General features: G+C 47.1%; 2 protein-coding genes and 1 pseudogene across 3 annotated transcripts in view; all 3 read right to left on the reverse strand.

The window, feature by feature from the left end:
* The window catches only part of LOC146352896 (protein CFDP2 pseudogene), a 1,048,348-nt pseudogene that overhangs the window by 219,451 nt on the left and 801,217 nt on the right, over positions 1-27,680 (reverse strand). The window lies entirely within an intron of this gene.
* Positions 809-17,924, reverse strand: GSTK1 (glutathione S-transferase kappa 1). The gene is made up of 8 exons (XM_084835121.1): positions 17,680-17,924; positions 10,761-10,842; positions 9,679-9,807; positions 8,422-8,522; positions 7,748-7,783; positions 6,461-6,577; positions 4,246-4,339; positions 809-2,536 (listed from the first exon to the last, which is right to left on the reverse strand). The coding sequence occupies exons 1-8, from the start codon at positions 17,833-17,835 to the stop codon at positions 2,493-2,495; spliced, it is 759 nt and encodes a 252-aa protein (XP_084691247.1). The 5' UTR covers positions 17,836-17,924; the 3' UTR covers positions 809-2,492.
* Positions 21,362-26,564, reverse strand: LOC146352901 (olfactory receptor 2A1/2A42-like). The gene is made up of 2 exons (XM_084835122.1): positions 26,503-26,564; positions 21,362-22,386 (listed from the first exon to the last, which is right to left on the reverse strand). The coding sequence occupies exon 2, from the start codon at positions 22,362-22,364 to the stop codon at positions 21,441-21,443; it is 924 nt and encodes a 307-aa protein (XP_084691248.1). The 5' UTR covers positions 22,365-22,386; positions 26,503-26,564; the 3' UTR covers positions 21,362-21,440.

A 27,680-nucleotide genomic window follows, 5' to 3' on the forward strand; every position in this document is an offset into this window, starting at 1 on the left:
GGAGGTGTGTATGATAGTGGGAGGGATTTGTGTTATTTCATCCTTCATGGGACTCCCCTGGTCTTTCCCACTATTTCACTTTACCACTATCACCACCCTTTTCTCTGAGTCTCTGTGCCATCAAGAACCTGTAAATGTGAATCTGTGACCCCTTGCTCCATGCTTGTTGTGTCTGTGGTGTCTTGGGCTTGCAATAAAAGACTACTGTGACCAATTTAACTTCATTGTGGTTTCTCAAGCATTCTTGCTAGAATCCTTTGGGATGAAAATATGGGTTCTGGGTCATATTATGTTGGAGTTACTGTTGCCTTATTGTAGCAAAGAGGGATAACCTCAACCCATGTGACCTAAATCAGAGCGATGTCGACTCTAGTTTTCACATGAAGCACAACACTGAAGTGATTCAGCCAAGACATTTAATCATAGTGTTCACCAAGCCCAAAAGAAATCTGTTCCAGCACCTTGTGAGAAGGTAGAGTTCCTAGCTCCAATGCCCATAGGAACTGAACTCAGGGGAAGGAGCCTCCAAGCCTGGATATGATCACAGCACTACTCCTCTTCCCTGCCCACCAACTGCACTTGTAGTGGTTTTGTGCAAACAGCAACTTTCTACCTTTATAGAGGCCTCTGCCTTCACTCACATGCTCGTCACTGGCAGAACGGCAAATGAGGTGGAATCTACCATTCGCAAATGAGAACACTCACCAGTTTGCCCACTGGCATTAAACACAGAGAAGCTACCACCAATTCATCCATGCCTTCCTACCCAGGCAGATAAGAGTTCTTGAGTAATCCAACAGGCAAGATGGCAGATCAATGTGTATTTTATTTCATTCAAGTGGCTGTCCAAACTGCTTGTCTGCCTCATCTGCTTCGTTCAAAAGTATTGTTTTAAATTACTGACGGCTTTCACGGATACTGAAAGGAAGTGAGAGTAAAACAAAAGATAGGTGGGCAAAAGCAAACACAAAAGAAAAACAGATGGAGGGGCTGTTGCTCAGTGGCAGAGTACCTGCTTCCGATGCAGAAGATCCCAGGTTGAACCCTTGGCCCCTTGCGTTAAGAGTCAGGTACAAGTGAAGTGACAGAATCCCCATCTGAGACCCTGCAGAGGTGCTGCTAATCAGAGTAGACAGTGCTGGGCTGGACCGATAAATAGTCTGATCTGGTAGAAGGCAGCTTCCTCGGTTCCCAACACATTTGAATGTCAGAACCTCCAGAACCAAATGGCATTCCTTGCCCCAGTTAAAAGTTCATGGTTGCAGAGCAGGACTTAAGATTTGGAGTTACAAACGGGGCAGTTTCGCTTAAAGCAACTTAGAGCAAAATCCTGTCTCCTGTGCAAGATGAGGACGGGCATTCTCATTTGGGCAACTCAGTTCAAGGGGGCCCATGAGAATCTCACGTTGATCTAGTACGGGGGTTGGCAATGCAGTGCCTCTGGGCCTGCTTCCAGGCCCCTCGGACCTCCGTGGTGGTAGTGGGGAATTTAGAGTGGGAGGAGGCGAGTGTGGCAGCAGTGGGAAGGAAAGTTCAAGTGGGAGATGAAAGAGGTGGAAGCAGAGGTGAGAGTAGCGGCAGGGGTGGGGAAGGCTCGCAAGAGGAAGGACATTTTGGGAGCAGGAGGTGATTCTAGTACCATTTATGTACTTGTCACTTTACAAAGAGCAGGTTTGCCAGGTTTTTATGCCCAGGGGTTTAAACACAGGGAACACAAGTGGTGGTGGGGGGGGGGGGGGGTTAAGGCAGGGGGAACCAAGTAGGATGGCTCTTAAACTCTTTCGATGGGGCAAAACTGTATGGTCTCTGTTGACCAAATGGGAAAGCTGCTTATTCAAGGTCTTCTCTCATTCCTTTGACTGATTAACTGATTATTTATTGGTTACATTTCTATACCTCCCAATTGATTAGCCCACATCTCCTCCCCAAAGCCTTGCCATTCCAGAGAAAGTAAAGGCTAATCCACACCCACCTTTCTACTGCATATGCCCTCCCAACAACAGGGAGTCTCACACGAAGAGAGCGATATGCCAGTTAGTAACCCACCCCATCTGTAGCAATTTCTACAAGCAATTTAGTACATTCCCTGATCATGGTACTTGCTGCCAACGGCTCACACACATTCATACAACTGCATTTGCAGGGTAAAGAAAGAGACCACCAAGTTATACAGGAAGCAAGTAAAAGTGAAGCTTTCCCATTAACATCTATCTATATTAATTCAAATCCACATGTCTGGTGCACCACTGATCTACACCATAGTGCACGGTGGTCAAATGCACATTATGTGCCTAGTAGTGTGCATCAGTTGCACTGCATGTGGAGTTGATCACCGTGTTGCATTCTGTAGTATCAGGAGCTGTGCTGGTGTGGCCTTAGGCCTCCCTATTCCAGACTGAAGAGATGCACTTTGTGTTGACCCTGTGGAAGCTGACAGGGCAGACACTCCCCAACTCTGGTTTGTTGCTTAGATGTCCTGTTATTCCTCATATCTAGAGCTTAGGAGATGTAGGAACTGGTCCCAGCCATTTCTCTCCTGTGAAACAAATCAGTCCCAGAAAGCAAATCAGATTTAGATGGCAGCAGGGGACTTAACAAGCAACTATTTAATTCCACGCTTGAACATCACAGCAATGGAGAATGAATAACTTTAAATATGTCCACAACCCATCCTATACGGATTACTAGATTAATGTAGCTTTCATCACCACAACTAGCTCAGATTTTAGGAGTCTCTGCATTTTCCAGGAAGCTCATGGGAGAGAGGCCTAATTCTCACAGAGCCACTCAGGATCACTTCAACCTGCAATCAGAGGCTCACATGACTAAATACTCCTCCATAAAAAAATTCCCTGCAAATAAAACTAGCATTACTGTGAGAAGACACTTCTCTACAACATGCCAAGTTTTAAAAATATGGAGGAACATTCAGTCATGGGAGCCTGCAGCTGCAGCCTGAAGCGGTATAGCTCACAGACCGCTTTATCCCTCAGTGAGAACTAGATGGGAATCTATGGTCAGACCATGGCTGTTAATTCCACCAGTGATTTACTCTAACCTGGCTGTGCAGGGAGATCTCTGTGTTTCCATGATGTCGTGGCCATTCAGCACCAGCCCCGCATTTTATCACTGAACAACCGCTTCTTCTGAGACTGCTTATAGTCCAACTTTTCCAGCCCAGCCTATGCGGGTGTGTCACTCTGACCGCAATGACCCAACCCTTTCCCTCCCTGTTTTCCAGAAGTTTAATCGCTGTTTTGGAGCAGGATGTTGAGGGACCAACTTTTAAAACTTAATTGAAAATAAGCACTAGAACACAGCCCATGACCCCAGTCAAGCAGTGTTTTCTCCCACTGTACTGAATGAGGCTTACCTTCTCAATGACCACAGAAATAAGAGAAGCCCCTCAACTGACACTGCACATATCAAAGCCCAATTCCTTAAATGCGATTAAGCGCGATCTGGAGGCTTTGGTCCATTGCCTTAGGATGTAACTCCTTCACAGCTTCCATATAGAGATCCTGTGTGTTAAACTGGAGGCTGGTTTCTCTCTCTTTCCCACAACAAACCCATTAGTGTCTCATCAGAAGTAACTCCCATTGTGGTCAATGAGGTCCTCTGGGTTAAAATGGGGGCTAGTTTCCCTCTTTGTGTTCTCCCTCCCCCTCCCAGCACAAGCATGTGTGTGTCTACTTGGAAGTAACTCCCATTGTACTCAATGAGGCTTGCTCCTGAAATGCAGGTGCATCTGGGCTTTCAGGGGAAAGGAGAGAGGGGGAAACAGGGGGAAAGCCTCTCTTCATAGCAAAGCTGATTCCTTTTTAAAAATCCAATACTCCTCCATTAGCTTCTCCTTCCGTTGTCCTGGAAACATGGCCGAGGAGGCGGGAACACTGATGACCCAACCTAGACTCCACTCAGACTCCACCCAGCCATCAAGAAAATAATTCGATTAGAGTTCAATGGAAACAGCACAGAGCCCCAGGCTACAGTGATGATAAGCTGGGAATTTAAGCATTGTGGAAACTGGAAAAGGAGAAGATGCAATTGGGGAAACATTGCAACAAAGTTGCAAACAAAGTGAAGCCGATAGTGTGGAAACATGCCCCTGGAATTCCTCAGTAACTGATCTCAGGCACTCAGCTTCTCCAGCTGTCTGCAGTTGACATGAAAGGTGTCCTCCAGTTCCACAGAACCTGAAAAGACTGCTAAATGACAGATGGCAATCACATTAAGAACACTCACCCAAAAGACTTCCCAGCAGTTCTAAACGATCTGAACCAAAGAGAAGCTGGGGCTCACCATCAACATGGACAACAAAACATGGCACCCCAAAGGCCTGAACGGGGAGACACAAAGAGAAGGGTTGCGCTTTATCTACCCAGTTTGGTGTAACTTTTATGAACCTGTGGAGTTCACACGTGCACACTAGCTTCTGTGTTTGATGGTTTCTTCAATAAGGTAGACTATGATTGTCGTTTCAAAAAAACTGAAATAAACCCTACACGCCTTTTATACGTTGTTCCTGAAAACTGGGAACTAGAAACAACTCACTTGTCTGCAAGCACCCTCAAAAGTGGTTTGGAAGCTTTGTTGTTCGTCTGGACTGAGAGAAAAAGACCAACAAACACAACAGCAGAGTTTGGCAGCTGGTGGCATAAAGTCCCCCCAAAGGAACACTACTAGCTGGCTTATCAACCACATGACTGGCTGGAATAACTGCAAAGCACGCTTGCTTGCCAACTGTTTGTACAGCAGATGGCGCCGTAGCATTTTAGCCTGATTCTTACCATTGCAAAGCTTACTCAGGGGAAGAGGAGTGAGGTAAAGAATCACATATGCAGCTGCTAGGCAAACACTCACTTCTCTCCTACTGCTCCAGGTTGCAGGCCAGGTAACACGTGCATGCACACCACTCATATAGCAAAGATGCCTTTCGTGTACGAATGAGCCATCGCAGGGGGCTTCCAGACAGAAGGCTTCTAGTGCTACCAGTCAAAATGCATTGTATGGTTATTCTGTCTTTTCTTCTTGAACAGATTTTCCGTGGTAAGAAAAAAAAGATAGAAGCAGCAGTGGGGGAACAGAGGAGGGTTACAGATGGAAGATGTCTGGGCCCCCTGTAAAATTCTGTGAATGAGGTGGGGCGATGGCACCATAAAGTCCTAGTCTGGAAGCACTCACAGACAGACTCTACACATCCCGTGTCAGTTCAAACACAATCCCTTTCAAAGGGATGGTTCACACATTCACCCAATCAATGAGAGACAGTGGGAGTGTTCACACAACACGCCAACCTACTCTGGGTAACAAGCCAAGTGCTGTAGGTTGTTTTGCGAGCATTACAGGGCCTGTAATGCCAGGTGCAGGCTGGTGCACCTGACAGACGATTGGGCTTGGTGTGGGTTGTTCCCACCCTCCTTTCCCTCCGGTCCTCCAGACGGCTCTGCCTGGCATCCCAGGGGTCTTAGCGGCAGAACCCATCTTGTCTGCCACCAAGTCCCCTTTCTCTGATCATAGTTGGTGTCCTTTTTTAATTTTAATTTTTTTGTGCAAAAACAGGGCCAGGAATTTTTTTTCATATTTTCCCAGTCCCAGAAATGTGCACAAATGCCCCCCCCCCAAAAATCATTTTTATCAGCTTTCCAAAACATAGAGGCGATCAGAGTGGGGAGAGGGGGATTAGCAGCATGAAGGGGGCCAATGAAAGCCCCTCCAAAGTGCCGTTTGGGCACCGTTGGAGGGGCTGTCACTGGCAAGGGGAAAGGGGCACTTGAAGCAGCTCAGCTGAGATTGCAAATAGCGATCACACTCTGCTCGGGAAGAGCAGCAGGGGTTTCTGCCTCTCTTGCTGCCTGATGCCCCTTACCCATGACGGGTTCGGACAACACACCAAGCCACCGTGGGTAAAACTACCCCTAGAACAACCCATGGGTTATCAGGGTGGGTTGTTGTCAAAAAACAACCCACCCTGATGAAAGCCATCCGGGTTTGGGCGACACACCAAGCCACCATGGGCTGTTCCAGGCAACAACCTGTCATGGGTTGGCGTGTCATGCAAACCTAGTCTGTGTGTGTGTGTGTGTGTGTGTGTGTGAGAGAGAGAGAGACTGTGAACTAGCTCTACAACGGGAAACAGCAGGGCAGGTTTGCTAGGCAGTTCACTCACACCGTTTCCTTAGTTGTTCTACTCCCCTTCCCTGAACAGACCTCATGTTGCCAACGAGGAAGCTGGCTGCAGTGTTTAAGCAATGGCAGCAGCATCAGTAGCTATGGTGAATAACCAGGAGGATATCCAAGGGCAAGCCAGGAAGCCCTCCTGCGACGAAAGTCCAGGGCTGGGCTCTAGGATGACCCCACGGGCCCATCTGGTTGCTAACCAGGGCACTGAAGGGCTTGCATTCCTGCCAAACCACACTGCCTCTCTGGAGAAAGGGCTGACATGATGCCAGTGGCTCACCCCATGTCTCAGTGCTTCCTCCGTTGCTGCTTTCAGGCGATTCTTCACCTCAGGTGAGGCGCTCATTTCCAGAAGCTCCTGGGCTTTGTCTGAAGGTAAACCTGCTCTCCCTGCAAGCTGAGAAGAAAGAAACAGAACACAGACGTTGCAGCAGATACAGCCCCGGTTAATCAGATTAACGGTTCAAGAGAGGCCTTCAGCACTGATGGGGATGGAACCCACCTGGGATAAGGGAGCACAGCAAATAAATAAATAAATAAATAAAGCTTGCTTGCTTGCTTTGCAAGAGTGCCAAAACACTGGCATGCCTAACTAGAACTGGAGTGCGGGTGCAACAGGCAGGCAGCCATGGAATGGCCTGTTTCTGGGTTGACAGTATGAAGCTAGCCAATATTCTGCTGGTTCTAGTGTCAGATTCGATAGCGGGCCTTTCAGGTCACCAAAGCAAGAGAGTAAAAGACATCTTGAAAGCATGCCGTTAAAAGGAAAGAGATGCAGAGGACACCTTTGGTTTACAGATTTTAGTTAACTTCACATTTAAGTTCTGCACCATGCATTCTCTCTTCACATGCGAAGGTGCTTTGTTCGGAATCATGGTATCGGTTCACTGGTGGTTTCTCCTCTGACAGGCAGTGGCTCTTCAGGGTGTTACGGTGAGCTCTTTCCCAGGCCTGCTTACTGCAGTCACCAGGAACCTAACCTGGGACCTTCTGTCTTCAAAGCACGCGCCCTACCAGTGAACGACAGACCCTCCCCTATATAAGCTAGAATGCTCCACAACACTTTGGAGAAATAGGTAGCAGATCATACAGGCATTTCGGCAGGCCATTCCAAAAGTCTGGGCCCAGAGAACCCTCATAAGGTACTGTAGAAAGCGGCCTATAGTGATACTAGCACTGAGCTGCGTTTTCCACAACATTAATTCAAAAAGCAAACAAACACTTGGAAAATGCTTCTAGATCTTCCAAAGAATCCAGGACTGGGTAGAGAATGAAGTCACACAAGTCCTTTCGAGTTTTTATTCGTCTCTGACTAAACAGATGTGCAAAGCCAGTCCTCCCAGACAGCAATGTTGCCTAAAAAGCTCATGCTACATGGTAACAGTCATGAAGTCAGACGGGGAAGGCATCTAAGGACTCTCCAGTTTAGTCTTTTGTCCCCGTGGCAAAATGACCCACCCAGCAGATCTCCACAAACCAACCTACACAATCTATATGCATGATAGGCAAAGAGCAGGCACGCTGTGGAAAGAAGAGCAAGAGAAGAGGATGCGGAGAAGAAACTTACTTCCAAAATACTTTCTGGCTGGGTGATGTCTTCATCCTGGAGAGACAAGGAGTGAGGCAGTTGGTTACAAATGCTCCAGGCCAAGAGACTGACTGTGCAAAGAGACTGTGCAAACATAAATATCTGGTTCCACTAACAAGTCAAAAACAAAGAAACAAACAAAACAGTGAGAGACAAAGACGTCATTTCATTCACCTACATGGAGGTGGAAGCCAAGTTTCCTTCACTTAACTTGCTGCCCCAATGACAATATAGAAGTGCAGGAACATGAAGGAAGACGCAATAATGGAGTATGGCCAGGAACTCTGAATTTCCATGAAGAGGCCCTATAAATTATATTGGCACCAGACATCTCATTTTGTTGTCCCACCAAGCTCAGACCTGTACAACTTGTGACCATCAAAGCTGAGCACAGCCCACGAATCTTGGACTGGGTCTGCCAGATGCCCAGAACAACCAGCCTTGGCTGTTCTTCAGGGACAGTCAAAGCAGAAGTTTTAAGGAGTCCCCAGAGGGGCATCCTGCAGTGCCGCATTTGACTTAGTGGGCTGCTAATTGTACAAGTCTGGCCCAGGCCATTTCAGCTTCCTTGTATAAGCAACTCGAAGAAATACTTCTGTGGGGCACAGATACATTTCCAAAGACGCACAGTTCTTGCATTCTGGAATACTCACCCGGGACCAAATGCGCATCCAAAGTTCTCGCGACACAGACTCCAGAAACTTCGGTTGTGCTATATCCACAGCTGTGACAAAACGCATGGCAGAAAGACTGCCTGTATTTGATCAAGACAGACACATAGAGAAGGTCAGAGAGACTGCACAAATGCCACTGGGAAAAACACCAAGGATGGTTTGGCCGTTGTCAGACAAGAGGAGTTCAGCTTCAGCCATGGCTTTGGCGAGGCTGCTCCAGAGGGCTTTCCATCAGGCAATCATTCACACCAGCGCCATCTGTTCACATGATGACACTTTACATAGCCAAGTCTACAAGGTTCACCCCCACCAGGAGCTTACAATCTAACTGTTGACAGAGGGCAAGACAACAGCACTCAAGCTTAAGAAAGAAAATGCCTCTAACCAAGATCAATTGACAGTCCACCACACCACAACAAGAATGGAAGTGAGCTTGGGGTTTGTTCATATTACATTTTCATGACATTTTGCCTTTAGTTGTTTGGCTTCACCCTGGCACATCAGGTGAGCAGGAGTTCAGAATTCTGACAGTTACTTTCGAAAGGCACTCAGGAAAGTTACAAGTTTTGCTTTCTTTCCTTTCCTTCTAGCTCCCAGCACCCTGGCCATTTGCAGTCATAATAGGGGCTATATCAATGACCACCTGCTGACGGGGGCAGCAAGCCGTGTGCAAAGGAGACACCGAATTTGGCCAGCACTGGGGAAGCAGCTTCGCTCAACACCAGCAAAGGCGGGCTCCCAGGAGTCTTCCTTTCCACGCGTCTCGCCATCCCTGAAGGGGGTGGCAAGAGGTGCGCAACGGAGGTCCCTGACTGCGCCTCTGAGAGTCAGCCAAGTCCCTTTCTCCGCTCTGAGGGGGGCACAGAGTTCCATGCCTCTTGCGGGACAGACCCAGGCAAAACGGATGGGGTCAGAGGGTGTTGTGGCGCCCAGGGATGTCATCTGGGCCACAGGGGGCCTGGGGGGAGGCGATCCAGCCCCAAAGTAGTTCCCCACCCATCCCACAGTATGTAAAAAGGTAACAGCAGTCTTTTGGGGGGTGGGACACATCATACTGGGACTGCAGCACTGGCAGGGGGGGCCTTTCCTTCTATATTTGTTTTTTCTCATTAAAGTCCCTCCAACTGTTATTACAAACTGAGGGAAAGCATGAGAACACCGCCCATTTCAATAAAATAGTGACCATTTCTTCCAAAGGACTACGTTGTCCCCATTAAAGCAGCCTCCTTTTCTTACCCTTCACGATAACAGTCCCCATGAAGTCCTTTGGTAGTTGCAACGGCACTTGGCAGAACTTTGCCATCCGCATGATGTCCTTCATCATGTATGCGCCTCTCTTGGGCAGCAATCCTGGGGGCTGGTTACCTGTTGCAAAGGACGGTGCATTACTGGAGGAGGTTTTCAGACAGAGGAAAATACTACATCTTGCCATTTCTCATTCCTCCATCAAGACAGGGGAGCTAATCATTCTCAGGCCCATCCACAAAGAGAAACCTGAGCATAGGGCAGTAAAGTCAATTTTGCTGGAGACATGAAATTATGGCAGCCTCTTCCAATTATCATCTGACTTCCTGGTTTTATTTAATGAGGTGCGTCACAATCATTTTTCACTGTACAGTCCAAATACATAGTTAATCAAGAATAAGCAATACTAAAAGGAAAATTATAATGAAAACAGACTGTTTGGGGAAGAAGCTGGATTCTCAGCACTCTTTTCCTAGGATAAGGGCTTCTCTACACAAAGCTTTTATTCTGCGCTCATGATTGGTCGCTCACTTTTTTTGAGGGTCATTTACACAGCATCATCAACCTCCAGGGCCCTCCTGTGCTTTTTGGCCATTATAGCAGCTTTATTCTCAACGGCGAAAATGTGGTAAGAAATTTTATCACGCTTTGAAGCACTCCAATGGCTGGTGAATTTCCGGAATCCCACTATGTCGCAGCTATACCACAGTGCCATCTAGTGGCTATTTAATGAAACATATAGAACTTGCCCAGAAAGAAAAACCCTGGGAAAAACCACATGTAAAGGAGCTAATCTTAATCCCACAAGGAATCCAGAAGCAGAAGCTCTGGTAAGGCTGTGGGATTTTAGCCTCATGTAGAGAAGCCCTAAGATTACATCCAAGCAGGGATATAAGAATGATGACCTATTTGGAACGCTTCATTCACCTATGGTGATCTACACTGAACTGCTCCAGTCAGAAGTTTAATGTCACTCTAAAGCAGTATCCTTTGGTAAAGAGCAAATGCTGGACACACGCTCCAGGAATATGCCTAACCTTTAGCTGAGCCAAGTTCTGCTATTCTGCACCTACCAGTCTCCTTCATTATGCCTGCAAGGAGAACAGGCCGCAAACGCAGCTCAATGTTCCAGATGTGACGGTACCGGCAGACAACCTACAGCAGTGTGAAAAATTAGTTATCGGCAGCCTCAAATTCATTTGAAGAAAGACCTGGAGCTAGCAGCCAGGAAACAGAAAGCCGCGTTTGCAAGGTAGACTTCTGTGCCAGCCTGCAATAGGGAAAAAGGACATGTTACATGTGCATGCAGTGCCTGAGGAATCAACAGGTTTACCATACGGCATGAGCTCTCCTAGGCAACAACCTTCTTCACCACATGTAAGAAATGGTTTGGGAATGTAAGATGTACAGAGAGTTATGTTTAGGTACATCCAAAGGTAATCGAAGTTAAACCCAGCAGCAACAGGACTGCAAGAGCAAGGGTTTGCTGGAGTTCTAAATGTGAATCCGCGTTGGAGCAGTGGCCTCAACTATTAGTGCAAACTGCTGAGCAGTCTGGGGTGGGGTGGTGTAGGATGAGGAGTCAGGCAGGGGAGAGAGACCACCTAGACTTGCCAAAACATGGCAGAATCAAACACCCCCGTCCCACTGGGGGTTCGTCCCACACACCTGTTCCACATTGGAGGGGCTAACCCAACCTGCTTCCCAGAACCCAGGCATATGTCCTAAAGAGCAACAGGCCACTGGACCTCTCTAAGCTGCCCAAACAAGCATACATGCTGGCTGGCCATGGGGACAGAGTCTGACCATAAGATCTCTATACTGAAGTCAAAAACTGCAAAACAAACAAAAACAATGAAACAAAGACAAAAGTTGCTATGCTGGCCATACGAAAAATTCCAAAACACATATTAGTGTAATACCTTTATTAGGTCAACCAACAGATCACAAAAAATGTGCAAGCTTTCGAAACCTCCAAATCTCTTCTTCAGGCAAGACGTTACAAAAAACAGGCTTGGCAAGGGGGGGGGGGCGAGGGAGAGGGAAAAGGTGACTTGCTTTCCTCCCCATCCCCCCCCCCCATGCCCTGGCAAACCCACTTTTTGCAATACCTTGCCTGATTAAGAGATTTGGAGATCTTGAAAGCTTGCACATTTTTTGTGATCTTTGGATTGGCCTAATAAAGGTATTATACTAACATGAAATTGGGGGGGGATTACTTGTGATGTAGAAAGTGAGGGTTTTATTGAAAATCTGGAACACTCAGTCACTGGCATTGCAGCCAGGGCAATTTTGCCAGCTCTTTCACCATCGGGGAGGAAGATGCAAGCATGCTTATAGGCCAGCCCATGTGATAGTGCTTGATCAATGAGGAGGCAGTCACCAGCTGATATTTAAGCCAGTCGCATCTTCCAAGGGGCCTCTTTTCACCTGGCGTCAGGGCTGGCCCTATCAAGAGGCAGACTGAGGCACCCACATCAGCTGGCAGAGCAGGAGGAGCGGCGAATTGCACCGTTCCCCAGCCTCACCCTGCACCTGCCAGGTGGGCCTGTTGCCGCCTCCAGCAGGTGTTCTGGAGAGCCCCCCCCCCCCATTTGCTGCAGCAAGAGAGAGAGGGGCTGGGAGGGCTCTCTAGAGCAGCCACCTACCCTCTGTTTCCCCTTACCTTTGTTGCTGCCACAGCCAAAAGAAGCAGCCAGCTGGCTGAACTCTTGTGACACCCAACTGAGCTTTTGCAAGATCCCCATAGCTGGGAAGGGGTGCAAGGCAGTGGAAGGCTTTGGGCAGGGGTTGCCTGGCGTGGCAAGAAGGAAGGGGTCTTCACAAAGTTGGGGCTTCTCCGAGGGTGTGGATGTCTGCATCACCGGGCCCAACCAGAGCAAAGGTTTGAGTGGGCTGGCCAGTTTCATGCTTGCATACTTTGCAGCATCAGAGCAGGGCTTTCCAAGACTTCCTTTTCCTCCTTGGCATAAACCAAGGCACCAGGCAGAGCCACCCACTTCAATAAACCAAGGCACCAGGCAGAGCCACCCACTTCAAATTCAATTTTGCTTATCAAAACTGGTTTTGGTGAATCAATAACGCCACATTACAGGTCATTAACAGCCAGTTAAATCACCCAGGATTATGCTTTTGTACTCAAAACGCCTGCATAAAAGGATCTTGTTCAGGGCTGATCACAGCCCAGGACTGCATAACACCCTTTTCTGATGCCCTGTCTTGTTCCCAGATGGAGCGCTTCAGGGAACTGGCTCCTATGAGAAAGGCCGAGCTGGACCCAATGCCACAGGTGCTGTGGAGCCTTGGCAACTAGAGGCCCAATAGAGGGCCACTGTCAAGAAATTCATTTTTTTTCTTGAGAGTTAGATGCTTGTACGGAAGCTCCATTTCATGAGAAGAGGCCTGCACACACTCGATAAACCACCTGTGTGCGTTATTTCATGTTGATCTAGTCTCTGTTCCAAAGGGCTTCTCTAATTTGTGTATACCTTTTTATTCTCCCTCCCCCCTTCTGTATTGTAAATACACTTACCACCTATTTCAAAGTGTGAGTGTGCTTTATTCCATTTAAGCCTTAGTAGCCTCATTCAGAGCCTTCTGCTTGGCTGATTGCTACTGTGCAAAGTTTAAAGCATGGGGGCCTGAAACAGAGGATGCTGGCTTGAACCCTTATTTCTGCACCCTAAGGGTGTCCTGAAAGATCTGAGAATCCCCTAACTCAGGCTGAGTGGATGTAAAGGATGGTGGCAGTCTACTGGGCATTTGTTTGCCCCTGCCTACACTGCAGAGAGTTTGGGGCAACCTGTCAGGATTTCCTTTGCCCCTGCTGAAAACTTCAAAAGCCAAATCAAAACACAGACAAGAGGCTTCAAATCGGCTTTTAATCCACTTACTTCAGTGGGTCATACAGATGCAAATTGTCAGTGACTCACAGTCTACAAAGGAAATGCCTTCAGGGAGTTCAAAGGAAAGCTGCAAAAGTTGCCCACCATTTGAAGAAAAGGCGGGCTCACTATCTTAAGGGTGGGGGGAGATCTACCTCTCTCATGAGACCTCTAAGCACAGCTGTTGACGCTGGGCCAATCAGGCAGACCGTCTAAGCTCCGCCCCTGCCATCTCTCTCTTGGCTCTGCATCTGCTCCCGGCATCTAAGAATTCAGGTTCTCTAATCCCCACCTCCCCCTTTTTGCTATCTCTCATAGGGGTGTGAGAAGAGGGGCCCTCTCCATCCAGCTGTGCCTTTGAAGACTGGGAAATTTCCTCCCCCATGTCTTGTGGCTCTTCCTCAGAATCTGAACTGCTCTGCCACTCCCTGTGCTCAGAGGCAACCCTGACACAACTCCCCCTCTCCCTTCACCGCCCTGAGGTAGCTTTTGCTCCCAGCACAAGGCACACCGATGCCAAGGAGCTTAAGGAGTTCTGAGAGTTCAGGTTCAGCGCAGGCCTAAACCTTAGTTGGCCCCCACCTGTGGAACATACGGTGCAGTTTGCTGTGCAAATCAGATGCAGAGGTTTGTTTTCTATATCCATTTCTAGTGCTCTCTCAATGTTTGCCTTTCAGACCAAGGTTGAGGGGCTTTTGGATATCACACCTGACTTCTGAGTTAGGAAGATACTCGAAGGAGAGGCCACGTTATCCCCACCTGCTCCTGAGAAGTGCCCTCCGCCTTTCCCCACAATGTTCTCTTTGCTTCATTGGGTCAATATAGCTTACTATGTTGATCACCATTTCCATTTCCTTTGTTCTCAGCTGCAGCCCTTCGGGCCTTCTTTGAGATCAGAAGGCTTTTGCAGTTGATATGCAGGGAGCTGACATTCCCTCACTTTGCTCAGTGAGGGCTTTGTCACATCTCTGCAGCTTACACGGGTCTTGCCCAGGTGTACTGTTCCACCATGAAGATGGACCCATTCTGACCACATACCAGTTTGGGGCAGTGGTTCTAAGGATTTTGTCATGGGGCATGAACCCGAAGGATTTTGACACCCATCCTTTTTTAATTGGTGGAAGCTCAAGAGCTGCCCGGATGGGCTCGTTTGCAGGCAAGTGCAAGACGAAGGAGAAGGAAGTCACCAAGTCAACATCATTCAAGCATTACATCCACTAAAGGCTGGCCATGGTGTGACTTGACCACCACAGTCACTTTGTCCCCATGCACCTAGGTAGCTAAGCATTTGGTTGCTAGTTTCTAACATCTATTTCTTTTGTACAGGTCTAGATAGCTGTACAAGCCCAGCATGGTATGCAGCCATTCGATCGTCTTTTGGGCACACCATTGGGCAGCCAGTTCAAGGACTGGAATGCAGTTTGGGGCCAGCAATCAGGTTGGGAGTCAAGTGGAATGGAAAGAGGGATATACTGCGGGGGGAGCTTTCGCCAACTTTTGGCCAACGAGCATCAGCAGGTCCCATCCTACATATGCTAGTCATTACACAAAAAAGATTTGGGGCAGAGGACAGGACTGGACCTCTGTCATCAAATTTGGTGCAATTTGAACATTATTCAGCTTTGGGGGCCGTGGCTTCTGATTTTTTGATCCAAGCTTTGAAGACCAGGGCTTGTGGGGAGCAGCTATGTACCCCAAGAAAATCAACCGCGCTTGGTGGAGGGAGGATCAACAGATATGTGAAGAATTGGCTCTTGCCCCAGCTGGGGTGTGTGTGGGGGGGCAGTTCTATGCCTCTGTAGGGATGATGAGATGCACTTATTGCAAGTGGGCGGCCACTGGCATTTGCAGGACCTGCAGTGAGGCCTGCACGAGTCAACATTCAGCAGATGGGGTAGCATAAGCCAAGTTTAGGCTGGCTTCCTCTTGTGGCAGGTAGTGCAGGCACACAAATAGCTAAGGCTCTTTACCAAGGCAAGCACCCTGAGGCACCAGAGGGTGAGGGTGGCACGCCCAGCCTACACCTCATTGCCTGCTAGCCAGCAAGGGTGGGGCAGAGCGGAATAGTCAGAGCCTCCTCTCCTCCTTCATGGTGGGAAGGTGAGGAAGGGAGTGCTTCAATACACAGCCTACAGTCTGGATGGATTCGCTTTTTAGGAGGCTGCTGGAATCCAATCAGCACCTTTGATTTACTATCAGGAGGCCACACGTAGCTCTAGTTTTCCTTGCTGCAAATCTTCAGTTATGAAATTAATAAAGTTATGATCATTTCACACAGACTTCTTGCCTTGAGACTTCCTTCAGGGGGCGGGGGGTGCACGATGGTTTTGCTTTGGACATTTACAAGGCAACTTTCTTTTGCCAGTCCTACACTTGATCTAAAGTTCAGGCGTTCTCTGCTCCTCAGTAGATTCATTAAGAGAAGGGACCAATCTTCAGGGAAGAAGGGGAATGTTGCTCAAACTTTGGGAATGATCCGGCCAAAGTAAAGCTCTTTCAAGCTCCACAGTTTAAACACAATCTTAACTGTCAATTGAAATCAATGGAATGGGAAAGTGCTTAACTTTGGCTGGATCATTCCCAAATGTTTCTATTAACATGCAGCTTGGCACTGTATTAGGTTCAATTCCTTACACACCCACAATCAGTACACAAAATGAACAAGCTGAAAGATTGCAACATTTTCAGCAGCAACAGTAAACTGGGCAAACTCCAAACCAAAAGTGCTAGAAAGCTGAGGCCCCTTTGAGGATTTGCGAAAGCTGCTTCCACTCTTGCCCTTTTCTTTGGAATTGCCATCCTTTGTTCACTCACTTCTACAGAGCATCCAAAGGATGTTATTGTCAAATCACTGCAGTCTAGCATTTTATGGTATTCTGCCACGGTTTTTCAGACCACATTTATGGCAAATTTCTACAATACAATTTAACTGCAGCTCTAGCATGTCTATGGACAGACAAGGTGCTACTGAGGCTTTTCAAGACTCCTGTGTCTCTAATTCTGTTCTCTGCAGTCCTGCCAGTTTTATTCCTTTCTGTTGATTACGGCTGACTGACTGGAACAGCGATCAGGAGTACACCACACTGTTACATGCTTTTGCAGGTCCCACTTGTAAAATGCCATTACTAAGTCACACTGTAAGGTGTTCTGTTTATATTGTGTGAAACAATCATGTTCCAGAAGAACGGATGGTAATATTAAAAACAGAAGCTATTTTTCTTCAATTCCACGCATGGGAGCTAGTGCAACATACTTGCGGGAATTTTAATCTTGTATGGGATCAGATAGTAAACCTGCAGCCCTAACCATACTTAATATGGCAGTAATCCCCAGTGAAGCCCTGGGGCTTACTTCTGAGCATACACACAGTGGTCCAGCTACTTGGGGCCAAACTCCAGGGCCCGAGTACAGGGACAGTATACGACGTTTCCGCGTACTAGCAGGACCCATTGCTCGTGCGACAGGAAGCTAATGGATCCTGAAAATGCTCATTTCCGGGAGAGGGCAAGTCAGTGGAGCTCGGAGAAGGGCGTTCTGGCGACCCGTCCCACCCTGGAAACGAGCGTTCCCACTCATTGCCAGGCTTGCTTTCGGAAGCGCCGCTTTCCTGCTGCGCTTGCGGTCGATCCCGCGGGCGCAGCAGAACGAACAGAGGCGCAGCGGCAGTATCCAATTCCGTTCCCCCGGGGCTCCCCAAACGCAGAAGCGAGCCCCTTTTTATTCCTGCGGGCACGGTGGCGCAATGTTTTAGGCGAGTTTAAAACGCACCACTGAACACGCGCAGGGTACTTCTTCAAAATCAGGGCTGGCAAACGCTTTGGTTTTGGTTCTCCTAACGCTGCAGGAATGTCGAGGCAGTTGCAAAGCGACGAAACGCCGCTCGAAGCGGGGCGGGGGAGAAATGTTACGCGTGTGCTTCGCATACCGACGGCCACCTAACGGAGGCCCATTGAGTCCAGGGTCTAAAATTACCTAGCTGCACCGCTGGGTATACTGGGTGGGTGGGTCACTCCCGGGGGCTTTCTGTGCCTGCCCCATTTGGCTGCGACCGTTGGGGGGCTCGCCACCGCCCCATACTCCTCTCTCATACCTTTTCCAGCGCTCTTACCTCAAATCCAAGCCAGGAATACGGAGACAACACGTCGTAGAAACAATCCACCGTTTTCTTGCTGCTCCCTAGCCCTTCACGTGCTGTCGCCATAGACCTCCCCAGGGCGGCTAAGCCGGAGAGGGCAGATCTGTGCTTTTGCACGAGAAGAGCCATCACGAAGCTGCCCCCCGTACGGGGGGCAGACGAACAACGCACGGGCCGAGCGCGCCCACTGGCCCGAACCTTCCCGTCGTTTCTGCCCCGTGGCTGCTGCGTCACGTGAGAGGCGAGGGGGGTCCGGGGCTCGACAGGTCTTGCTCGCTGCTGACACCCAGCGGCTTGAAGCTTGGGCGCCCTTCTCAGGCATCCATCTCCGTGCAGCATTCTGGGACGGTCAATACGCTGCCGAGAAGCCACCCAGGCCGTGACATCATTGTGCAGAGTTCCCCCGCTCTGTTTCATTGGCTTGGCTGTCGCTTGGAAGGGCGGGAAAATTCAGAGCACGTAGCATCACATACGTCTTGCTGCTGAGGTAGAATGGAGGGAGTGGGGGACACGGACGCCGCCCTGGCTGACAGCCTCATGCCCCTTGTCTTGTCTTGTCGCTTGCACTTAACGACAGAAAGCCCCCTCCCGCCCTTCCCCGGTGGCTACGCAGGAGCACGCGGTGCCCGCCCTATGCCTCCACTGCTCACCCATGCTGTCCACGTCGGCAGCAGGCCAAAACATAGCTCTGCAGCAGGCCCTCGAGGGGTGTCCTGTGGGTACGCGCCGCTTGCGCAATGCTACGTGACCAAAGGAGGGAACTAGAAGGAAATCACACGGGCAAGGAAGCCCCAGAATGCCCTGCTGAGGAATGTCGCGAGTTTTCTGTCCGTGCAGAGAGTTGCACCCACAGGCTGCTTTGGGAGCTTCCAGACTGAGGGCTCCTCCCACTGTCGGTCAAAAGGCATTGTGCTCCTATTCTGTCTTTTCCTCAACGGATTTTTGTTTTTGTGGAAAGAAAAAAGACCAAAAAAGGCAGTGGGAAAACATGGAGGGTTGGTTATAAATGGAAAACAGCATTGTAGGGACACCACACACACACACACCACCCCATAAAATGTTGTGAGTGAGGCACGGTGATTGCACAATAAAAGCCTCATCTGGAAGTACTGAAAAAACCTAAAAAGCATTATGTATAACTTAGCACATACAATTGTACCGCCTGGTATATTTATGAAATGTAAAAGTATAAATGCCTTAATTATATTCAAACAATAGTTGCAAATATACTGACATGGGTGTAAAGTTGTGAGGCTTCCAACCCTACCACTCCATGATTCAAGACCCCTCCAGTTTTCCCTGTGAGGGGGCTGAGCCCTCTTCCTCAGACTGCCACTACCAGAGAGCACTGGCAGGCTTACATGATGGGCCCAGTGACCTCTTTTAATTTCAGCAGCCACTGAGGCCAAAGGACGGGATGGCTCCATTATTTATTTAGTTCATTCCTATACCGCCCAAAAGCTGAGGCTATCTGGGCGGTTCACAACAATTCATAAAAAAATACAAAAGCTACAACGTTATAAACATAATACAACATTATAATATAACATGGTCTAAACATTTTAGACCATGTTTTAAGACACAATGTTTAAAACAATTCAGGGCGCAATCCTATGGCCGCTAGACAGCGTCTAGACAGCCATAGGATTTTTTGGTTTATGGGAACTGAGCTCTGAGTGGCACTCTGAGCTCGGTTCCCAGAAACCTGTCTCCCCTCCCCTGCCGCCTCATAGGAGGCGCAGTTCGTCCCCGGCTCCATGCTCGGAAGAGCAGCACGGAGCAGCTGAACAGGGGTTGTTCCTGGGGGAGGGGACTGCGGAAGTGCTAATACATTTCCTGTGTGCTGCCGTCCACCCTTTTTGCAGCCCCCAAGCTCCGAGGCACCCCAGTTAGACAGCCAAAACCAGCCATCTAGCTCCACATGCAGAGCAGAGAAGATCCCCTCCCTGCATTGGATAGTCAGCCACCTCCGAGATTGCAGGCGGCCGACTGTCCCCATAGGATTGCACCTTAAATCGCTAAAACCAATTTCAATAACAGGCCTGTCAAGCTATCAAGACAGCTGACACAAGTGCCCCATTATACGCCATTAAATGCCTGGGCATACAGGCCAGCAGTGGAGTCAGCATGACTCATCAATTCATTTAGGATTCTGTCTGTCACAAATGGAATGTCTCTGGAGATTGGAAATGCCATCCCCTCTACTACATGCCCGATGCTTTGCCAAATCTGAGGTGAAGCCCACCAAATTTTCAGGGCCTGTTTGCATGTAATGGTGGCAAATCCACAGCCTTTTTGAATATTCAACCTCCAATCAGGCCGATTAGGGGTTGCTATGTGATGTGCAAACCCAGTGAGTTAAACAACCCACAATTAAACTAACTAGTAACTGTATCCCAGCAGACTAGCTGGAGTGCTTCCTTGGTTGAGAACTGTAAGCTGGGACAAGCAATAGCCCTGTGTGGGAGGGAGGAGGACTAAACCCCAACAATTCTTGGTGCTCTTCAGAGCGCATGACAAAAGCACGAGATAAATGGAAAAAATAAGAAGGTTGCATCAGAAGAGCATACCTTTAATAAACTGGTGAAAGGATTGCCTAAGATCTACCACAGGACAAGAAAGGCTTAAAGTGCACTCTAATATATATGTCTACTCAGAAGCAAGTGCCATTGAGTTCAGCTGGACTTACTCCCAGGAAAGTGAATACAGGATTGTATCATTAACCACCCTATTATGGTCTTAGCAGAAAGCAGATTTGTGTGGCAAATATCTTTTCATAATTTAATTGATGAATTTGCCAAAATAAAAGCAGGGAAGAAGTTATTCAAGTACGCGACTTGTTTTAAGTATATGATTCATTATTATACTAAAGGGGTTTTGTGGAATTATGTGTCTGATCATTTCTGCTCTTAATTTTCCTCACTGTAAATACAGTTTACAGACACTATGACAAATAATAATTTCCTGAGATTATAAGGTATTCCTTTTGCATCCCATTAAAGTAGGTTTGCCTATCTAGTGAATTGACTAGATATTATTATTATAGAATTATTCACTAATAAATAATTCACGGTGAGCCAGTGTAGTGTAGCAGACAGAGTGCTGGCCTGGGAGTTGGGAGATCCAGGTTCTAGTCCGCACTCAGCCATGGCAGCTCACTGGGAGACTTTGGGCCAGTCACAGACTCTCAGCCCAACCTGCCTCACAGGGTTGTTGTTGTGAGGATAAAATGAAGGAAGATTATGTATGCCGCCTTGGGTTCCTTAAGGTGGAGAAAAGGCAGGATATAAATGTAATTAATAAATAAATAAATAAATAAATAAATTTATCATCATTAAATACTATATGCTAAACTCGTGTTACTGCTGCATCTCCAAGATGAGGAACCTTAACTTGGCACAGACAGTGACAGAAGTGGTAGAAGCATCTCCATCCAGTCACCAATTACTCAGCTGGAATGAATAATTCATTAAGGCCTTACCTAACTGCCAGTCTTTTAAACTTTGCTCTCAATTGGTCCACACCCATAGCAAAGGGAGGGGCCATAGCTCAGTAGAGCACATGCTTTGCACTCAAAAAACCTGAGATTCAACCACTATTATCTCCAGTCAAAAAACCCAACACTCAAAGATCACAGACAGCGGAAGCCTTGCCTGAAACTTCAGAGTGCTTTTATCAGAAGGAGTCAACAGCGCTGAGCTTGATGGAGCAGTATAAGGCAGCATCTTTGGGGATCAGCAAGGCCTCTGCAGAATTTTAATCAAGGCCTCTTTCACGTCCTTGTTCTTCAGACTATATATAATGGGATTGAACAAGGGAATAACAATGGTATAGAAGAGAGAAATCATTTTGTCCTGACCTGGGGAGTGGCTAGATTTAGGCCTCATGTACATAAATATGGCACTGCCATAGAAAAGCACCACCACGGTCATATGGGAGGCACAAGTGGAAAAAGCTTTGTGCTGGCCTTGTGCAGACTGGATTTTCAAGATGGAACCCAGGATGCGGATGTAAGTCATCAAGATAAAGGAGATGGGCATAAGCAAAGTGAAAATGCAACCCACTGAAGTAACCTTTTCAATAATTCCAGTATCGGCACATGCCAGCTTCAGTAATGCTGGCATTTCACAAAAAAAGTGATCAATAAGATTGGGACCACAGAATGGCAACTGCCAGGTGAGGACTGCGTGTGCCACTGGCAATAAAAGACCGCTTGTCCAAGTTGCCACGGCAAGGTTGATGCATATTCGTTTGTTCATGAGGAATGTGTAGTGCAGTGGGTGGCATATTGCCACATACCTATCATATGCCATCACTGCAAGGAGGAAACACTCAGCTGTGGCCAAGGCCAGGAAGACATACATCTGTACGACACAACCAGCCAATGAGATATGTTTGTTTGGATTCTGGAGGTTGGCCAGCGTCTGGGGGACCGTGCTGGAAGTGTAGCAGATGTCCACACAGGCAAGGTGGCTCAGGAAGAAATACATGGGGGTGTGGAGTCGGGAGTCCAGCCGGATGAGCAGCAGCATGGTTGTGTTGCCCACCAGAGTGATGATGTAGGCCACGGAAAAAAGTCCAAACAGTAAGAGACGGATCTGCAGGCTCCTGGAGAGACCAAGCAGGAGGAATTCAGCCACCGATGTTTGGTTCCCCATAGTGGCTTCCCAGTCTTAATTTCTGTGCAAAAGAGACAAACTCTGTCATCTGGACTTGTGTGCCTGAAGTGGAGAATGCTGGTCACTCCCACTACTATAAAAATGAATTGATTTAATATCTCAGATATTACCTGTCTCATAATAGTTAGGATTCAATAAACATACAAAAGGTCCTTGACTTTTCACACATCATATACCCTCCTTTGTTTGATATAGGCCCACAGCCAACCTCATTCGCCATGTGGGGCTGCCCCATTTCCAGGTAAGGCATCAAATAAAATAATAGTAAACCAATTATTTCCTCATAATCAACAGACGCTTTTATAACCTGAAGCAGAAGTGGCAGGAAGTGGCAGTGAGATGGAGGACACAGCTATGTGTGCCACACAGCCTGCAGTGCAGCCCTGAAGCTAGCCTGCTGCCCCCAGGTGCAGCAGAGGATGCTGTCAGATTGCCAGTGCTGAAGTACAGTTCCACTGTACAAGCAGGCTTCCATCCGTGGAAGGGGGGGCACCATCTTGTCCTTGACCTGATATGCAACCCCCACTCGGAGGTTGACGTGTTGTGCAAACCCAGTGAGCATGTGTTCTGTGAGGCTTAACCCTCGTATTACCCTAAAACAGACCATGGGTCATGCGATGGTTGTTTAACCCTCACATAACCCACATTCACTGTGCTCACATAACCCACATTCACTGTGTTCAAACAACCTGACAACTCCCAAACAGGCACTGCAAATTCAAAGTGGCAGCTGTACGCTCCCCTCTACTTGTAAATGTTGAAGCGGGGGCACATTTTGGCTCAGACTTAATAGCGACTGCAAGAGGGTGAGGAAGTGCTATGATAAGTGCTTTTTCATCTCTCAGTTTCCCAGCTTCAAGTCACACTCCCCTGAAACTACTATTTGCCTCCAGAGGCAACTGATACATGCATATTTTGTCTTGCTGGCATGTTTGGGGATGGGACTTGAGCTGGGAAAATGGCTTGTATAAGGGAGTTTAAAAGAAAACAGCAACCTTGCCCCAGCATTTCAGTCCTCCTGATCTGAATCAGAGACCTCTGCCACTATTAATTTTAAAACCATAGGATTTCCTGTTCATAGATCTGACAGATAAACAATACAGTACGTTAAATGCTTAGCATATAGTTGATCTGAATTTTTTTATTTTTTTTTACTAAATATAAGTATGTAGGGTCCTGATCCGAACTGGGACCATCACACATAGGTGGGGGGGGGGGTTAAACCCCCAGCCACTTTCCCTCCTAAATTGTCCCTCCACCCCCATGCTGGGGCTAAAGAAAGCAAACCCTCCATTGGTGCCACTGCAGATCAGGGCCCCACATGCTTACGCTGAAGTAAAAAAGTTAGAATCAGCTACATTCTATGCATTTAATGTAGCAATGCGTTAGTTAGTCCTCCCACATCACTTCTTGTTTGCCCCGAAAGAAGCCCTGGCCCCTGGATGGAGAGCTGTTTATTACTCATTTGCACTTCCTCTCCTGTGTCAGACTCACTGAACTCTTTGTTTCTCTTCCCCCCTTGGCATCTTCATTCATGTCAACTTCTGGAAATCTAAAAAAAGGAAGATTTAACTTCCTCCCTCCAACTGTGATACTCACATGTATGACCAAATCAGACATTTACTTTTTAAAATTTTTTATGCTAAAATAGGTACAGGGGGCCCAATCCAGATTGGGTTCCTAGCATGGGGGATAGGCAGGCTTTAACTGTGCCTTCTGCTATTGACCCGATGTAGATCTGGGGGCCCACACCTGCAATTTTACTGAAAAATAGTAATTCATAAAGCAAATGGATCACTATTTTGCAACAGAAATTGCAGGTGCAGTCCCCCTGATTTAGGTTGGACCCATGGTAAGGAGGAGGGTTAAAAACCCTGTACCTCCCATGCTAGGGTCCCAATCCAGATCAGGCTCCCTGTGCCTACTCTAGAGTAAAAATGAAAAAAAAAGACAGCTTTTACCTACGTCTTTAAAGTAATGTCTGTTTTGACTCTCATTAATAGGTTCTGAGTTGTCTAGTAAGTCTGGTTAAGTACAGTTGCAACCCTCAGAAGTAAGTCATGCTCAGAAGTAAGTCATGCTCAGTTCAAAGGGCTTACTCCTGGATAAGTCTGCATACAATAACCTTAAGTGCTTCCAGACAGAAGGTTCCTAGGGAAAAAGGCATGGTCCATCTTTTTTTTCCCTTAACAAATTTTCTTCAGTAAGAAAAAGGATGGCAGAAGCAGTGGGAAAATACGGGAGGGGTTACGAGAGGAAGACAGTGACATCTGGATGCCCGGTAAAAGTCACAGAATCATAGAATAGTAGGGTTGCAAGGGGCCTACAAGGCCATCGAGTCCAACCCCCTGCTCAATGCAGGAATCCAAGTCAGAGCATCCCTGACAAATGGCTGTCCAGCCTCGTCTTGAACGCCTCCAGTATGGGAGAGCCCACCACCTCCCTAGGGAATTGGTTCCATTGTCGTATTGCTCTAACAGTCAGGAAGTTTTTCCTGATGTTCAGCTGGAATCTGGCTTCCTGTCACTTGAGCCCATTATTCTGTGTCCTGCACTCTGGGATGATCGAGAAAAGATCCTGGCCTTCCTCTCTGTGACAACCTTTCAAGTACTTGAAGAGTGCTATCATATCTCCCCTCAGTCTTCTCTTCTCAAGGCTAAACATGCCCAGTTCTTTCAGTCTCTCTTCATAAAGCTTTGTTTCCAGTCCCCTGATCATCTTTGTTGCCCTCCTCTGAACCCTCTCCAGTTTGTCTGCATCCTTCTTAAAGTGTGGTGCCCAGAACTGGACACAGTACTCCAGATGAGGCCTAACCAGTTCTGAGTAGAGGGGAACTAGTACTTCCCGGGATTTGGAAGCTATGCTCCTATGAATGCAGCCCAAAATAGCATTTGCCTTTTTTGCAGCCACATCCCATTGTTGGCTCATATTCAGCTTGTGATTGACAACAATCGATTCAAGTCTGTGAATGAGGCAGCATGATTGCACAATAAAAGCCTTGTCTAGAGCCACCCTGAGAGTGCTACGAGACAAGGCTTTTAACGTGCAAGAAAACTGTCATTTCCCCCCTTGAACATAGGACTGGGAGTTATTTTGAGAGATCATTACACATTTAATGTAAAGTGTCGTTTGCTGCATAGATGGTCCCATCAGAAGCTTCACTTCCAAAATTCTTTTCTCAAACCGGCCACTGTCTTTTCACTCTGCCCCTTTTCCTCAGCTTCTCTTTCCTGCCACTGGTGCTTACCTTGCTTGCAAAAGGTGCATCTCAAAGAGTTGTTCAACATCCCCAGGTACTGCAGTAACTGTTAGCAAGCATTGAAACTAAACTGATGGACACATGGAAACAGTCAACACTTTCTGATGATAAATATTACACAGTTACACATGAATATAAAACAAACAAACATTGCTGCACTGGCATTTAAAGGCAATCAGTGGACCTTTTGCACTTCAGTCTGTTTTGAATTTGCACCGTTCAGCCCTCTTCTCTATTCAGAGATTTGGATGCTACTGTAACATATATCAAATGCTGAACATTCCGGTGCACTGGAGCAGAACCTCAGTCACTGATCTGCAATGATATTCATATCATCTGCCCTTTGGAGAAAATATTGATGTATGAACAACATTGGCATCTCATATTAATTCTTCTTTTATCTTCCTTTGGATGCTGTCCACCAGAGTTCTGGATATTAGAAGTCCTAACACCAGGGGAGGAATTGATCCAAAAATATACTTTTGACCTGTTCTCGTTGTTTTAATTAATAATTTGTTCAAAAAATACTACTACTATGTTTTTAAAAAGCAAAAATTCAGGGACCATCTTTCAGCTAAAATATATATTTAAAACAAAAAAATAAAATATATACTTTTTGGATCATGCCTTATTACTATAACTATGGCTCTGTATTGTTATTGTTTAAAAAATTAAAATCCTGAAAAATGCTGGGAGCCTGCTGGCATTTTTTATTGTTTTTATAGAATAGCTGTTTATTCTATCTGTAGTTGGTGATTTGGTTGTTATAAAACAATATAATGTTTCATTGCAACTAAGTTAATATATACATGTTTTAACTAAGTAACTAACACACAAACAGCATTAAAACTCACTCACCTCTTGGTTTTGGTATTAAAGTAAGGATTATGCTGTTTCAGTCTCAGTTTCTTACCCCCTTCAGATAAGCATAGCCTCATTGGATGTTTTTGGACAAGGAGGCTGTGGCGGACCGCCCCATGGCTTTATTTGTTTAAGCACAGTGTTAAGGGTTTATAGCTTCTCCATACATTGGAGGTTGCCTGGTGGGTGGGTGAGAATGTATGGAACTGTGTGAGTGGCTGAGTGCCTGCGGCCGTGTGATTGGTCACTGAGAGTACTGATGGGAGGGGTGCTGGAGTGAGTTAGAGGGGGTAAAAAGAGGCAGTTCGAGGACAGATGAGAGAGGGAAGGATTTGATCTCAGATGAAACATCTCCTGGGGATAGGGAGTGGTGGTTAGTGGTTTTAGACCTTAATTTAGCTTAGGTTAGGTTGAGAGTTTAACATATAAAGTATATAAGAAAAATAACATTCTGTTCAATAAATCTTTTAAAGTTCAATCTTTATAGTAATTTAAATAAATTATTTTGATTCTTTTACATGGAGTCTGTACTTAGGTCCTCATCACACTGTTTATACTTAACCTAGGTAGAAGTTTAAAAAGGTCAGAACTCTCAGACACAATTATACTCTAGGAAAAAAGGGGTATAATAAAGGTGGTAAAAGGCGGAAGCCTGAGGTGGGTGGGATCAACCTGCCTAGGCTGAAGCGAAGGTGAACCCCTCTCGTCTTGAGGAACCGTAAACTGGGTGAAAAGGGGGGGGGGGTCATCAGAGGCTTATCCTGCCCAGTTTTAGAAGTATGTTGCTGTGGGGAGGGGCCACAGCTCAAGTGGCAGAACACATTGTTTGGGGGCAGATGACTTCACGTTCTGTCCCCATTTAAAAGGAACTCAGGTAATAAAACTGGGAAAGAACACTGCCTGACTGTGTGTCTGCCTGACACACCGGAGAGATCCTGCCAATCTAGACAGGTGGAACAATGATTTGACTCGGTATCAGGCACCTTTATATGATAATGGATAGAAATCAATAATACCAAGGATGATTGTATCTTTTATGATACCTTAAGTTTCAAAGGAGTTTTCAGTCATCTGTTCTAGGTAGCCACAGAGATCTTAGCATTCAGTAAAAGATTCTACTAGGGTTTTCATAAGATGCCCCCTTATCTGAGGGCTTCTTCACATGGAGCTTTTAT

Source organism: Heloderma suspectum, chromosome 2 (genome assembly GCF_057233095.1).
Source record: "Heloderma suspectum isolate Gila_16-S chromosome 2, 16-S_ref, whole genome shotgun sequence".
Lineage (NCBI taxonomy): Eukaryota > Metazoa > Chordata > Lepidosauria > Squamata > Helodermatidae > Heloderma > Heloderma suspectum.